Source organism: Stegostoma tigrinum, chromosome 4, assembly GCF_030684315.1.
Source record: "Stegostoma tigrinum isolate sSteTig4 chromosome 4, sSteTig4.hap1, whole genome shotgun sequence".
Lineage (NCBI taxonomy): Eukaryota > Metazoa > Chordata > Chondrichthyes > Orectolobiformes > Stegostomatidae > Stegostoma > Stegostoma tigrinum.
Genome location: NC_081357.1, coordinates 37,001,674 through 37,016,823, shown reverse-complemented (window position 1 = coordinate 37,016,823; position 15,150 = coordinate 37,001,674). Strand labels below are relative to the sequence as shown.

Below are 15,150 nucleotides of genomic sequence, written 5' to 3'. Positions count from 1 at the left end.
ACATGTTTATCACCGTAAAGTGTGAATTCATAAAAACTTCTGTAGCCAGCATCCCCACTTACACTATTGGTCACATTATAAGGAACACCATTCTGAGACGACACATGATCTGTGATCTTCAGACACAACTGACACAACTTACACATCCCACAAAATTAACTTAAAGGTTGTTGCTACAACCTAAAGCTGCTCCACAAATGTGTCTGCTGCACCCAATTCCATAACTGTGTCCAGTTATCTACCAAGCAACAATCAGCCATCTAATACTACCTTACTTCTCACTTCTCACCTCACGTCATCCCATGTTGCAAGCTGCTACTTCAGTCAACTTATCACTTCTAAACTCTTTCCCCTGTCAAGACTGCTTTTCTAACTCCTTCTCTGCCTTCAAAATCCACTTTCAGAGCCTCCACTTCAAATTGATTATCCACTTTCTCCAAACTCCTGCCATGTAATCAGTGACCACACACTGTTCACTGCCCTATAAAATGGTGTTATGTCACATTGTATGGAACAAACACCATAGAAATGGCAGTAATTGTCATTCTATTAATGAGCCATTTGCAGTTTTATTTTAAAAAAACACCATTTCTTTTAACTTATCTGGAAAATACGAAGAACCAAGAGTGTGGTCAGTCATTATTCATTCAATCCTACTTCAAAGCATTTCATAAGACGAAAATTAATGTAGCTATATTACGAAGTGCAAAATACATTTAGCACTTAACATAATGTGCGTGTTGAGACTTTTGTTGATGAAACATTTTCTAACAAACCACATTTTCAGGATGGAAATGAGGTTAACAGATATTCAGTAATTACAGATCAGCCTGTGAATTTCATGTAATGTTAGTCTTAAAATCATACAAGTCACATTAATTAGAAGCAAAGATCAGAAAGTGTACTGAAAGAAGCATGGAAGGGTTAGCAATTACTGCAATGTAGCTGATGGCCTAAACACACTTAATGACTAAGGTTATCCCTTAAAATCAGACCTCCCCTTTTTTAAGCTGCCAATCATTCATATGTAACGTCTAACACATTTTCATTCACTTTCTATATGTGTCAGCGGTATCTATCTTTCATCCCCTAATTGAGAGCAGTTTGTGGATCAGACGTTGCAAGGAACAACAGTGCTAACGTTTCGGGTCCGGTGACTGTTCTGTGGAAGGGTCACCAGACCAAAACATTAACTCTGTTTTCTCCTTCACAGATGCTACCAGACCTGCTGAACGATTCCAGCAACTTTGTTTTTGTTCTTTATTTACAGCATCTGCAGTTCTTTTGGTTTTTACCTATTTTCATTAATAGCAAGCACAGTACTTCCCAATAAATATTACTTCCAGTATTTCAAAGGATTAATAAGAAAAGCAGGTAAACACTTTATATTGTCATACACCACTCCAATGTTACTTGAAGAAATACGTCTAACTCTAGGGTCAGTTTCTACTCTCAAACTTTGTAAAACACCAATGTTAGCAGCTCTGAAGGACACTCTTTTAAATCACAGTAATCATTTGGATGCAAGGAGTTCAAAACAACTCCCTATGATACCCAACCCCAGTTCTCCATGATCCCTACACCAAACCGATGTGATCTTCACCCCCAACCCCCCCCCCCCCCCCCCCACAATCCCCAACCCAGTTTCCCCAGACCCCAACTCCAAGCTCCCCTGATCCTCACAGTTCGGTCCCCCATCCCCAACCTCAGCTTCTCTAGAACCCCACCCCAGCTTCCCTCGATGCCCAATCCTGAGCTCAACACAATCCTCATTACAAGGAAGACGTTGAAGTGTTGGAAAAGGTGCAGAGGAGATTTACCAGGATGTTGCCTGGAATGGAGGGAAGGTCTTATGAGGAAAGGTTGAGAGAGTTAGGGCTTTTCTCTTTATAACAACGAAGGATAAGAGGTGACTTGATAGAGGTGTACAAAATGATCAGAGGTATAGATAGAGTAGACCGCCAGAGACTTTTTCCTTGGGTGGAGGTAGCTATTACGAGGGGCATAGTTTTAAAGTCAGTGGAGGTAGATATAAAGGAGATATCAGAGGTAGGTTCTTTACTCAGAGTGGTAGGGGCGTGGAGCGCATTGCCGGAGAGGGAGTGGAGTTGGCCTCATTAGAGGCAATTAAGTGGTTATTAGATAGGCATATGTATGATAGTATAAGGCAGGGTGGAGATTAGGTAGACCTTAGGTTTAGGGTAAAAGTTCGGCACAACATCGTGGGGTAGTACTGTTCTATGTTCTATCCCCACTCCCACCACCCCTCAATCCCCACCCCAGCTCGCTACGATTCCCACCCCCAGTTCCTCCTGATCCCCAGATTACCCCAATCCCCACAGGCAGCTCCCCTTAATCCTCACCCTCAGCCACATCTGATTCCCACCCTCAGCTCCAGCCCGATCTCCAGACCCAGCTCTCCCCGTTCCCCACCCCAACCTCCCCAATAACCTTCTCCAGCTCCCTCAACTGCCTCCCTATGACCACCCACCTCCAGCTCCCCCCGATCCTTACCCCATCAGAGTATCAAACAACACTCATTATCAAAACTGCAACTAAGTTTCAAAGTTATTTCTGAAGCAAAACTAGAGGATAGTTACATAATACAAAATTTCATGTGTGCGATGAATCATAGTGACTCACAGAAGTACATTCTCCAGGTATGATTGATGGTGCCATTAGCCATCGTCTTCGTTCGACCCCATTTTTACGGTGTCACTATATGTTGCCAAAATAAAACCTTCCACATAGTCCAACATGGATTAAATAATTTTCTGACATAATAAAAAAGATACCTTGCCCAACTAAATATCTTACTGTTTAGGATCTCGGAGAAGTAGAATCTCATTTTAAATACTTTTGCTCATTTCTTAAACTGGTATGAATGCATATGGCATTCAAACCACCCCATTCAAAGTAACTGTGTAAAACAGCCAACAAATAGTCATTAACAGCATTTTTAGCACCTAAAACCATGCACATCAACTATCTTTGATCTCTATATGCAGCATTCAAGATGCATATTCTCATCTGTCCTATTCACAATGCTAATCTTCCAGGGATTGTTTGAACCTGCTTCCAAACCTAATGATATCAAGTAGTGGTAGCACTCTGGCCTCTGCAGGAGGTCCAGGTTTGAGTCTTGCCTCAGGATGGTGACGGCCAATGGTGGTGTGCCGTCCCCTTCTATCTCTCTAGTCAGTCTTAAAAAGCATCTCAAAGCCCATCCTTTTCAACTGTACATTTCAACAGTTAAACTTTCTCAACTCACTTTTTCCTTCATACAATCACTTGTAGGAAATTGGCACCAGGCTTTCTGTCAGTGACCGTATGTAAATATAACCTGTTACATTTTAATTCCAAGAATGGCTCAGTAGAAAATTGGGATTATAATTCTGTGGGTACAGAAACAAACAAGTCAATAAAGTAAATAACTTGTGGGGCCTTGGGGTTTTTTTTAAATGTTGGAATGGGTGGGGTCAAGCTCCACAGAACCAGGATCTTAGTTTTAGCTTTCAGTACTTGTTGGGGTCATAAATCTGGATGTGGAAGCTCTTTTTCCTCTCTCTGCTGCAGTTAAAGACCGGCATCTCTTACTGCTATGAGAATTGCATGCAAGAGAATCTATTTTACTGCGGAAGGGTCACTAGACCCAAAATTTTAACTCTGTTTTCTCCTTCACCAGACCTGCTGAGCTTTTCCAGCAACGTTGTTTTTGAATCTACGTTACTGACTGTGCCTGTATCAAGGGTCTGTTTATGGGATGTTACTATGTTAGAGCAGTTAAATGAAGAGTTTATCATTTTCTTAAGCATTATGATAGAGTTATAGGTAAGCCATTATTTTCTTTTATTTTTATTTTGTCTGGTTTTTACACATATAGTGTATGAATAAAGCATGTTTTGCTCCAAGCCTGATAGTTTGACTGATCAATTGCATCCAGAACATACTGCCTTTAAAATAGGAAAACGTTAGGGTTTAGGCTATCGCTTTGCCATGTTTTGAAATGATTTGGTCTGGGCATAGAATCACAGAATCTGTCAGCACAGAAACAGTCGGTCCAACCAGTCCATGCTGACCATAATCCCAAACTAAACTAGCGCAACCTGCCAACACTTGGCTCATATCCCTCCAAACGTTTTCCATTCATGTACTCACATCTTTTAAATGTTTAACTGTACCCACATTCACCACTTCATCTGGAAATTCATTTCACATACAAACCACTCTGTAAATTAATCAACCCTCATGTCTTTTTTTTAATCTTCCTCCACTCACCTTAAAAATATGCACACTAATCTTGAAATCCCCCAACCTAGGAAAAAGAGACCTGCTATTCACCTTATCTATCCCTCGATGACTGTATAAATCTCGATATGGTCACCCTTCAAACTCCTAAGCTCCAGTGAAAAAAGTCCCAGTCGATTCAGCCTCTCCTTATGGCTCAAGCGCTCCATTCCCAACAACTTCCTGGTAAATCTCTTCTGAACCGTCTTCAGCTTAATAAAATCCTTCTTAAAACATGGTAACCAGAACTGGACACAGCACTCCAGAACGCACTTCACCAACGTCCTGTGCAACCTCAAGACATCGTCCCAACTCCTATACTCACAGGTCTGAACAATGAAGGGAAGTGTGTTAAATGCCTTCTTAACCACCTTACCTATATGCGATGCAAATTTCAAAGAATTCTGTACCTGAAACTCTGGGTGTCTCTGTTCTAAAACACTATCCAAGACCTTACTTTTAGTTGTATCAGTCCTGCCTTTGTTTGTTTTACCAAAATGCAATATCTCGCATTTATCTAAATGAAACTCCATCTGTAACTCCTAAGTCCATTGAGCTAATCAAACAAGGTCCATAACATCAAATATTTTAATCACTGCAATCAAAATACAAATGAATGCAAGCTAATTTCAAAACTTTAGATCTAAATAAGTTAAATAGGTTGCTAACTCTAAAAATCTTTAAAGAAGACATGTTTAAACAAGCTGGTGAGAACGAACAATAAAAACATAGAAGATGCCAATGGCAAAGTAATTTTGTGGAATATCGGATCAACCATGAGTTCAGCAAATGACAGAACAGGCACAGAGGGTTGAATGGCCTCCTTCAGTTTCTACTTTCCATGATCTTGGCCTGGGCCAAAAAGTGTACATCAGAACAAAAATATCATTGGTTAATTTTGTAATTTTGTACGAATAACATACACTAAGAATTTAAGAAATGAGTTGGGGATCACCAAGGAAATTGACCTATTAAAAATTTCATCAACAATCAAAATTTGAAATCAACAATTCGAAAACATTGCAAATATTGAACTCGGGGAATAGAGAAAAGCAACCTATTTCACAAAAAGCTAGATGTCAGTATTAACATGTTTAATAGCAAAGCAAAACTTGACTACGCAAAAAAAAACAGGATTATGCAGACGGACACAGTGCGGAGCTGGATGGACACAGCAGGCCAGGCAGCATCAGAGGAGCAGGATAGCTGACACTTCGGGTCAGGATCCTTTCTGAAGAAAAGGGTCGCGACCCGAAATGTCAGCCTTCCTGCTCCTCTGATGCTGCCTGGTCGACTGTGTTATCTCTGATTCCTGCATCAGCAGTTTTTACCATCTGAACATTGTACAGAAACCATTTAAGAAAAATCAAGAGTCTGATGGCTGTTTTTGTTTGATATTCAAATTGAAGAACATTTATATATATTCCAATCTTGTAAGGTGAGGTCATGCATAATCCTATTAATCATAGAGATGTACAGTACGGAAACAGACCCTTTGGTCTGATTCATCCATGCCAACCAAATATCCTAATTTAATCTACTCCCATTTGCCAGCATTTGGTCCATATCCCTCAAAACCCTTCCTACTCATGTACACATCCTGATGCCTTTTAAATGTTGCAATTGTACCAGCCTCTATTACTCCCTCTGGCAGCACATTTCATACATGCATCACCATCTGCGTTAAAAAGTCGCGCCTTTGGTCCCTCTTAAATCTTTCCCCTCTCGATGTAAACCTATGCCCTCTAGTCTTGGACTCCCTCACCCCAGGAATAAAACCTTGGCTATTCAACCTATCCATGCCCTTCAAGATTTTATAAACCTGTGTAAGGTCACCCCTCAGGCTCCGGCACTCCCGGAAAACAGCTCCAACCTATTCACCCACTCCCTACAGCTCAAACTGTCCACCTTGGCAACATTGTTGTAAATGTTTCTGAACCCTTTCAAGCTTCATGACATCCTTCCTATAGCAGCAAGGCCAGAATTGAACACAGTATTCCAAAAGTTGCCTAACCAATGTCCCATACAGCGGCAACATGACCTCCCAACTCGTTTGCTCAATGCACTGACCAATAAAGGCAAGCACACCAACACCTTCTTCACTATCTTATCTACTTATGACTCCACTTTCAAGGAACTATGAAGCTGCACTCTAAGGTCTCTTTGCTCACGAACACGTCCCAGGACCTTTTCATTACTTGTATAAGTCCTGCCCTGATTCGCCTTTCCAAAATGCAGCATCCCCCATTTTTATCTAAATTACATTCTATCTGCCACTCCTCAGCCCATTGGCCTATCTAATCAAGGTCCTGTTGTACTCTCAGGTAACCTTCTTCACTATCCACTACACCTCCAATTTTAACACTATCTGCAAACTTACTAACCACACCTCCTGCTTTCCATAAGACCATAAGACATAGGAGTGGAAGTAAGGCCATTCAGCCCATCAAGTCCACTCCGCCATTTAAATCATGGCTGATGGACATTTCAACACCACTTCCCTGCACTCTCCCCGTAGCCCTTGATTCCTTTTGAGATCAAGAATTTGTCAATCTCTGCCTTGAAGGCATCCAACATCCCGGCCTCCGCTGCACTCTGCAGCAATGAATTCCACAAGCCCACCACTCTCTGGCTGAAGAAATGTCGTCTCATTTCAGTTTTAAATTTACCCCCTCTAATTTTAAGGCTGTGCCCAACACCCAAGTCCCCAAATAAATGACAATTATTGTTACATTTTATCAGAAAAAAGATCACAACCATTTGAAGCTAGTGTGGATTTATGGAGTCTGGTTCTGTTCAATTAAATTGGTTTTGTTTTTGATTCTGTGGAAATTAATAGGCAATATTAATTATGTCAGTATTCGTTCAGAAATTGCTTGATAAGGTAATTCACAGAATCTTCAGAATAAACCACAGCTCACAGAAATCAAACATAAATAAGTTCTTGAAACAGTAATACAAAAATGATTAGAAACAACCTTCGACAATAATATTTTTAATTAGACACCGGTAATTAGGAACATCATTTCTGTAACCACTGTTGTTTATATTAAATAATGAGATTCCCTAGAGCACTGCAAACAGATCATGTAAATTTGCAAATTATACAAATCAGTGTGGGTAAACTGGAATTTTTAATTTGGATATAGCTCAAAGCCATCTCCAAAGTCTTAGTCACAAAGTAAATGAAAGGTAGCTGATATTTAGTATGGAAAACTGCTAATGTACTGCATACCAATGGTAGAACAAAAACAATTTAATTGAACAATGAAAGGAAAAAACACAGCTTTTCAAACATGGTAAATCTATGTGTGGTGATTGAGTAATTCAATAAATATTGTGGCATTGTAAGACAGTGTCTGCCAAGGTGAGTACAATTCCAGGGTACGAACTATTCACAAATCCAAGATATTGCAAAGGTTACTGCTGGTTCATAGAATATTAGTGAAATGATAAACGTATTTTAAAACAGACATTAAAAAGCACAGCTCAAAAGAGCAGCAGGAATGATTCATATTTTGAAATCAGTAACAATGGAAAGGTTAACTGAAACATCATATGTCAAGAACATCCCACATAGCTACTGCAATGATACTTTCACAGGAAGTACTGATGAAATGGTTTTTGACTACACACTGAGCTTTATTGTCCAGATGACAGCATTGAAAAATACTGTCAAAGGATGTCCCTATCATAACAGCTGTATCAGTTCATTAGTTACAATAGCAACTGAAAGCAAAGCAGCTCCAAGAAATTTCAACGCCCAAGTGAGTGTCACTGGAGAATTTGCCAATGTCTTTCAGAGTCATGAGAGTTATCAGAGTCACTGGCTCCTTACAGTCTGCGATGAGACACCTCCTCAATCACACAATGTGTAGTATATAACTGCATTAAGCTATTTATCAATGTTCTATTTGGCATGACGAACAAGTCTATCACCTTTCATGAGGAGGCAACGAGTAGCTTGTGCTTGTAATCATTTGCATTTAGATGGATGAGAGGAAATCTTACTGATACAGTATTATTCTTTAGCGGCTTGAAATGATACATGTGTAAAGGCTTTTCCCCTCTGTGGAACAGTCTAAAAACAGAAAACATAATTTCAGAAGAAAGGATAGTTTCTTTAGTACAGGATGAGAAGGAATTTCTTCTCTCAGTGGGTAGTGAATCTGTGAAATTATCTACCACTGAGGACCGTTGAGGCTGAGTCATTGAGTAGGTTCAAGGGTAAGATAGACAGACTTTTAAACGAGTAAGGAAATCAAGGGTCATGGAAATAAGGCAAGAGAGTAAAGTTGAGGATTATCACTTCAGTCGTGATCTCAGGGAATTGCACAGCAGACTTGATGGGCTGAATGACCTACTGTTGTTCTTATGCCTTATGGTCTGATGTGGCAGAGATGGCATAGATGGCATTAGAAGAAACATCCATGTACTTGATTATGAACAATTACCTGTTTTTAATATCTTTATAATGTTTTAAGATTGAGATCTATTTTAAGGTTCAATGGATGCGGATTCACACACTATTCTTCTCAACTTGAATGAAATCAACATAGAGAAAAGGCACCGAGATGTACTATTTTTTGGAGGGGGATATTAAACAAGAGAGTTCAATTTCACAGAATCTCAGAATTAATACAATACAGGAGGTAGGTATTCAGCTCAATGTTTCTGCATTGGCTTTCCAAGTATCTTTTCCCCAAACCCTGCAGCATTCCTACTCAAATAACAATTGAATATCAGAAATCAACCTGTCACCACCACCACACTTCCAGGCAGTGCACTCCAGGGCTACTTACTATGGAAAGAACACTTACTCACATCACATTGACTTGTTTTCCAAATTACTTTAAATCTGTGCCGTCTTATTCTTATTTCTTTTTGGAATCAGGTACAAAAAAGACTTCATATCTAATATTTCCTGAAGGAATTAATTTTTGAAGGAATGTGGAAAATTGGATTTATTTCAAATTTTGTGGAAAGACCTACAATGGTTCAAAGTACACTGCTGAGATTGATATTTTGTTAAACAAAGCTTCCTAAGAATCGCATGACTTTTTTCCACATGACTGGTGATAACTGGTTGTTGTGGCTAGATCCCCCATGATATCGAAAACTTTTATTTAATCTCCTCTTAGCCTTCTCTTCTTCAAGGAAATCATTTGTAACTTTTCCAATCTATCATTCTAACTGAAATTTCTCAACCCTGAATTTCAGCTTTATTCTACATTTTCTGCTTAAAACTAAGAAGGCTTGTAACGTGCAACTTTTAACCTTATTTTGTGGGTTTTACGTCGTAGTATAACATTATGCTTAACTTTTGACTTTGTTCTTGAGATTCTGTACCTAGGAACTTGTCACTAAGATAGCATCTTGTCTGGAAACATTATACACTTTTCAGTGTGCTCCTTTTGTACTTGAGTACATATGACAACAAAATCATAGCATATCATCAGAATATCACAGAATCCCTACAGTGTGGAAATGGGTCCTTTGGCCCAACAAATACACACCAACTCTCAGAGCATTTCACCCAGACTCATCCCTCAATAACCCACCTAACCTACAATTCCCTGAACATTATGGGCAATTTAGCTTAGCCAATCTACCTAGTTTGCACATCTTTGGACTGTGGGAGAAAACTAGAGCACCCAGAGGAAACCCACACAGACATGGGGGGGATCGTACCAGCACAGCAGCTCAAATCAAAACACAATCAAAAATCAAATCACACTCATAAACCTCGCCTGCACTCTTTCCAAAATGTTCACATCCTCCCGGAATTATGCGTAATACTCCAGAGCGGACGTCTAACTGGTTTCTTAAGTAAGTTCAGTGTAATGTCCTTGCTCTTGTACTGTCTGCCCCAATTAATAAAGACTAGAATAGTGTACTTTGGAAGATGCCACCTTAAAGGACTTACATACATACATATCCATGCCTCCCTACCCCTTCAGGCTAGTTAGTTAACAAATTACTTAACGCAGCATGTACTGACAAAATGCACACAAATACTGACCTGAGTGCCCCAGGCAACAAGTGTAACATCACTTCCCTCCTCAAGAACCTCTGCTTGTGAAAGAGGGACTTGATAAGCTTCTACAGGAACTTGCTCCACTGAGTAAATGCGGATAAATAAAAGAACAAAATATATTAATTTGGATTCAATCATACAAACAAAAATACTGGAAATACTCAACACTTCAAAGGTCACAAACCTGAAATGTTAACTCTTGTTTCTCTCTACAGATCCTGCTTGACCTATTGTGTATCTCCAAAATTCCAGCCTGTAGTGTTTTAGATTCTATTAGTTTGTGTACTGTTCACCAGTGTGATTAGGACTTCATAATGAAGTTAATGTTTACAAAATCATTTGAAGATTTTAATTTTTCCCACTAAACAAACAAATTTCTTAAGTTCATGAACAGAAATTTCTAAACAATCATTATGTTCCATAAGAATAGGGACCTTCCTAAGCTGGAATACATGTTACCAAGTCACTTCTGGATTTCGAAATTGTCTGAGAACAGAATGACATCTCGCACAAAACTAATACATCTGTAAATTTTCAGTATCCTAACAAAAATAGCAATAATCAGAGACTTAAAAACTTTGGTTCTGCGCAGAAGTCCTGGGTCTGCCAAGGTCATTGAAGGAAAATTGAGTGCATCACCTTTTTTTTTAAATAAATGCTCACAATTATGATGAAAACATCTCTCCCAGTTCTTAAGATTTACATACAAACACAGGTCCTAGTAGCCAGAGAAATAGGGATTAAGGGAACATCAGAATCAAGGACTTATACAAAAGAGACTTCTTCAGCAGCTACTTGAAAGAAACATTCAAGTAAAGTCTCTAGGGATTTCATTTGAGACAAAATCTCTCTCAGGTTCATGCTATCGCAGGATAACCATGAGAAATTTACAATTTTTATTTTAAAAGGCTTCGCAAATACTGTAGGCACTAATTGTCCTCCATTGCCTTCTTCTTTGTGTAAATAAACGTACATTTTCTACAAATAGATTTCCTATAAACTGAAATTGTATTGTTATTCCAGAGAACACATTGAACAATAACTTTATCTTCTGTCAATTCAGTTAATAAAAATCAAAACAATTCACAACAGTAAAAAGATAAGCTATATGCAATACAGCATAAACAACAATTCGCATTTCAAATGGACTGGTCAGCTACACAGAATCAGCAATGATGTCAGATTTCACCCATACGTGGGATCGCCAACTGGCAGATTTAGCTTTGAAAATGTGGCAGGTGAAAACTTCCATGACTCGTACTTCTCTCAGAGACAACTTGCTTTCCAACAACGTTCCTCACTAGATTGAGAAATTGGCACAAAGTGAAGATGGCTGACAGCCATGGTGCAATTGGCTCCAGATGTTTCAGACACTGGATTACCCTCTGTTAAGAAAAGCCAGGCTTCAAGCATCTCAACAGGGTTAGTACCAGAATTGCTCTTTTTACATAGGCTGATTAAAAACCTGCCAAAGATTGAGGCTGTTATCAAAGTGAAGGATTAGGACAAATGCATCATAGAAGGAGAATTATGACCACAGGTCATGGAAAACTGGGATACGCATGAAGAGGGAAGGAAACATTCATTTTATTTTAATTTCTGACTACATTTTTTGTGGGTTTTGGAAAGATTCTTGCCAAAGCTATAGAACAATACCAAGACAAATCAGTTTGAATGGATGGAATGTGCTTTGATAGCTCCATCAGAAATAGAATTTGAAGAAGTTTATTAACAACAATTCCGTGATGCAAAGTTATCATTTACTGAAACTAGCTGGAAATGAATGCTTCAATCAACATTAGGACTGAGTTGAAAACAGCAAGGGCTAGAGAGACTCAACAGGATCAGCAGCATCCATGAAGACCAAAACAGAGTTAATGTTTCAAGTCCAATATGACTGCTCTTTGAAATTCTCTGCTAAATCGTTGTCTACCTAAAAATCAAGGAAGCCATTGGTTTTTTGATACAAATTTAGATTACACAATGATGCAACACAAAATATATACAGTTACTTCAGTTCTGGTGTACAGAATCAGCCCTCCTAAACAACGCAAACAGCAAAAAAAATTAACATTTAGATAACGTCTTTAATATAATAAAGAATGCAGAATACTTTATACCAATGATAAAAGTCAAAGCTTGCGTGAAATCAACCAACAAAAGCGGATATTAGGGCAAGTAAAAACAAGTACAGTCAAAGATGTTGCCATTGCCACATCGTAAAATGAGGCGGGCGACAAGGAGGCTAAAGATTGCTAAATTAGCTCCATTTCAACACTAGGTGAAATGCTGCCATGATTAAGGTCTTGATATACATAGTAGGTGCTTGTTTACATCATAAGAAAAACACAAGGAGGAGCAGTAGATAACTCAGACCTTTGAGCCTGCTCTACCATTTAATATGATCATGGCCAATTTCATCTCGGCCTCAGCTCCACTTTCCTACTTGCCTTCTGTAACTCTTCAACTTATTACTAATTAAGAATCCGACTATCCCCTTGGATATGTAGGAAGATGCTGCCCTGATAAAAGTGGCAGCACACCTGCGAACATGACCAAATGCTCTCGCTTGCTATGGCATTTTTGAATATTAAAAACACAGGTAGGGCCATGGTGTTCCTGAGGGGGCTTGGCCTGTAATAAAATGCTTCAGCAATATACTGCGGTAAAAAAATACATTGTATCGCTATCTCAGCTCTCGAGGTGCAAGCAAGAATAAATATAGTTCTTTGAAGGTTTCAACATTCACGTCAATTGAAGTCACCAAACAAAAAAACCAAAAGAACTGAGGGTGCTGTAAATCGGGAATAAAAACAGAGGTTGCTGGAAAAGCTCAGCAGGGGCGGGGCAGCACCTGAGGGAAAAAAAATCAGAGGGTCCACGCTTCAGAACAGATCACTTACATCTTGGAATTCAGCTAATATGCATTCTTGGCCTAAGACTAGTTAAATTTAGACTAAATTATATTGCTGAGACACAAATTGAGCAGATTAGTGATGAGTAAATACCAAGTTGATGGCCCTTTCATCATTTTGCTGATGATTATGAATAGAATTATAAGAAGTCATACTAGACTTGAAACTCTGCTTTTCTCGCACAGATGCTGCCAGAGCTGGTGAGTTTCTCCATATCCATCTCAGAATCTATAGTATTTTTCTCCTTTATTGTGTTGAATAGGCTGATGAGAAAGGAAGCAATTTGCCTTCCTTTTTTCAAATTTCACAACGAATAGATGCCAATGGAGTAGCTGTACTGGAATATCTTGGCTGGCTGCAACACAAGTCTTCAGCACCACGGCCAAATGCTGAAAGGGCCAGTATAGCGCTGAAGATGCTGTTACCTGGAGTTGAGTCTATGAATCAAATGGTTGAAGACTAGAAGCTGTGATGCAGGGAATCTCAGGAGAATCAGCCCAAGAATCATCCACTCAGCACTTCACTTTTTCTTTATCGTACTGTGCTCCGCAATTATTCAGAACAGGAATTTCTTTTTCATTTTTATTCATTTTTTATTAGATCCATTTTATTAAAAAAGTGGTACGGCATTTATTGTCGATTTTAATTGTTCAGGAGGGTAGCTGAGAGCTAACCACATTGCATTTGATCAGGAGTCAAATATAAATGTGTCAGTTAAGGAGGACATTAGTTAACCAGCTGGGTTTTAATGCCAATTAACAGTGGTTACATGTTCACCATAAGGGGAGCATTTTATTGAATTCAGATTCGGTATCTGCGATGGTGGGATTCAAACCCATGTCCACAAAATATTAAACGAAAACTAAATCCTGAAAAACCTCAGCAGATCGGGCAGCTTTGGTGGAGAGAAAAACAGTTAACGCTTTGAGTCTAGTGACGCTTCATCAGGATTTTCAGATCTCCAGCATCCATAGTTCTTTGGTTTGTTTTTCTTCATAATATTAGTGAGAGGTTCTGGATTGCCAATCTCATGTCATTACCATTAGCACTGCACCAGTGCCTCCCCTGGCATGTTCAAGAAGCAGTTTCCGCCCACTAAATTAAAACAAAGAACTGCGGATGCTGCAGATCTGGAAACACACGAGGAGAAATTGCTGGAGAAACCGAGCGGGCCTGTCAGCATCTGTGTGGGGCCAGTTCTGATGAAGAGTCACCAAGCTTGAAATTTAACTCTGCTTTCTTCCTGCAGACCTGCTGAGCTCCACCAGCAATTTCTGCTTATGTTTCAGGGCTCCTCCTGTTACTCATTTAATTGTTTATCACCATTCACAACTAAATTGAACAAGATTGCAGAGATGTGACCCAAGTTGCTGGTCATGGAACCAATAGCTCTTTACCCAATGCTGCATCTATTTTATTAGCATGCTACAGCTTCAGTACAGTGAAGAACTGAATAGTGGTGGTAGTATTGAGATATAAGTTGAACTACAAATAATTGGCTCAGTCAGTGTTGTCAGAGGAAGCCTGTCAGAATGTAGGACATCAAGATTGATACTGAACTGCCTACAGACAATTGTCAGCACTGCACAAAGTGTACAAAAGTCAGGAGCATCAAAAAAAATTGCTTTCAAAGGTTTTTAGAAAAATACCAGAAACTGAATACATCCTAGGGTGCCCGAGTGGGAGGGAGGGGTAGGATCTCAGTCATCGAAGGAAAGCACCTGGAAATGTGGAGAGGTGCCGTCTCAACTTGTAATTCATTCCAATGATTTTCCCAGCACTAGCCTTAAGAGTATGAGTTCTGGCAGGCTCATGGTGGTGCTTTATCCAGGGTTTTATTGATTGCAATCGGATGGGAAAAGGAGAGGAAAGAAAAATGACGGTTGCTGCTAGACACGTCACTCACCAATC

General features: G+C 39.4%; 1 protein-coding gene across 5 annotated transcripts in view; it reads right to left on the bottom strand.

Annotated features, from left to right (window-relative positions):
* The window catches only part of bckdhb (branched chain keto acid dehydrogenase E1 subunit beta), a 276,265-nt gene that overhangs the window by 186,713 nt on the left and 74,402 nt on the right, over positions 1-15,150 (bottom strand). For all 5 annotated transcript variants that reach the window (XM_059645275.1, XM_059645273.1, XM_059645274.1 and 2 more), the window contains one exon: positions 10,310-10,407. In XM_059645275.1, the coding sequence (XP_059501258.1) occupies positions 10,310-10,407 (98 nt within the window). The remainder of the gene's footprint in view (positions 1-10,309; positions 10,408-15,150) is intronic.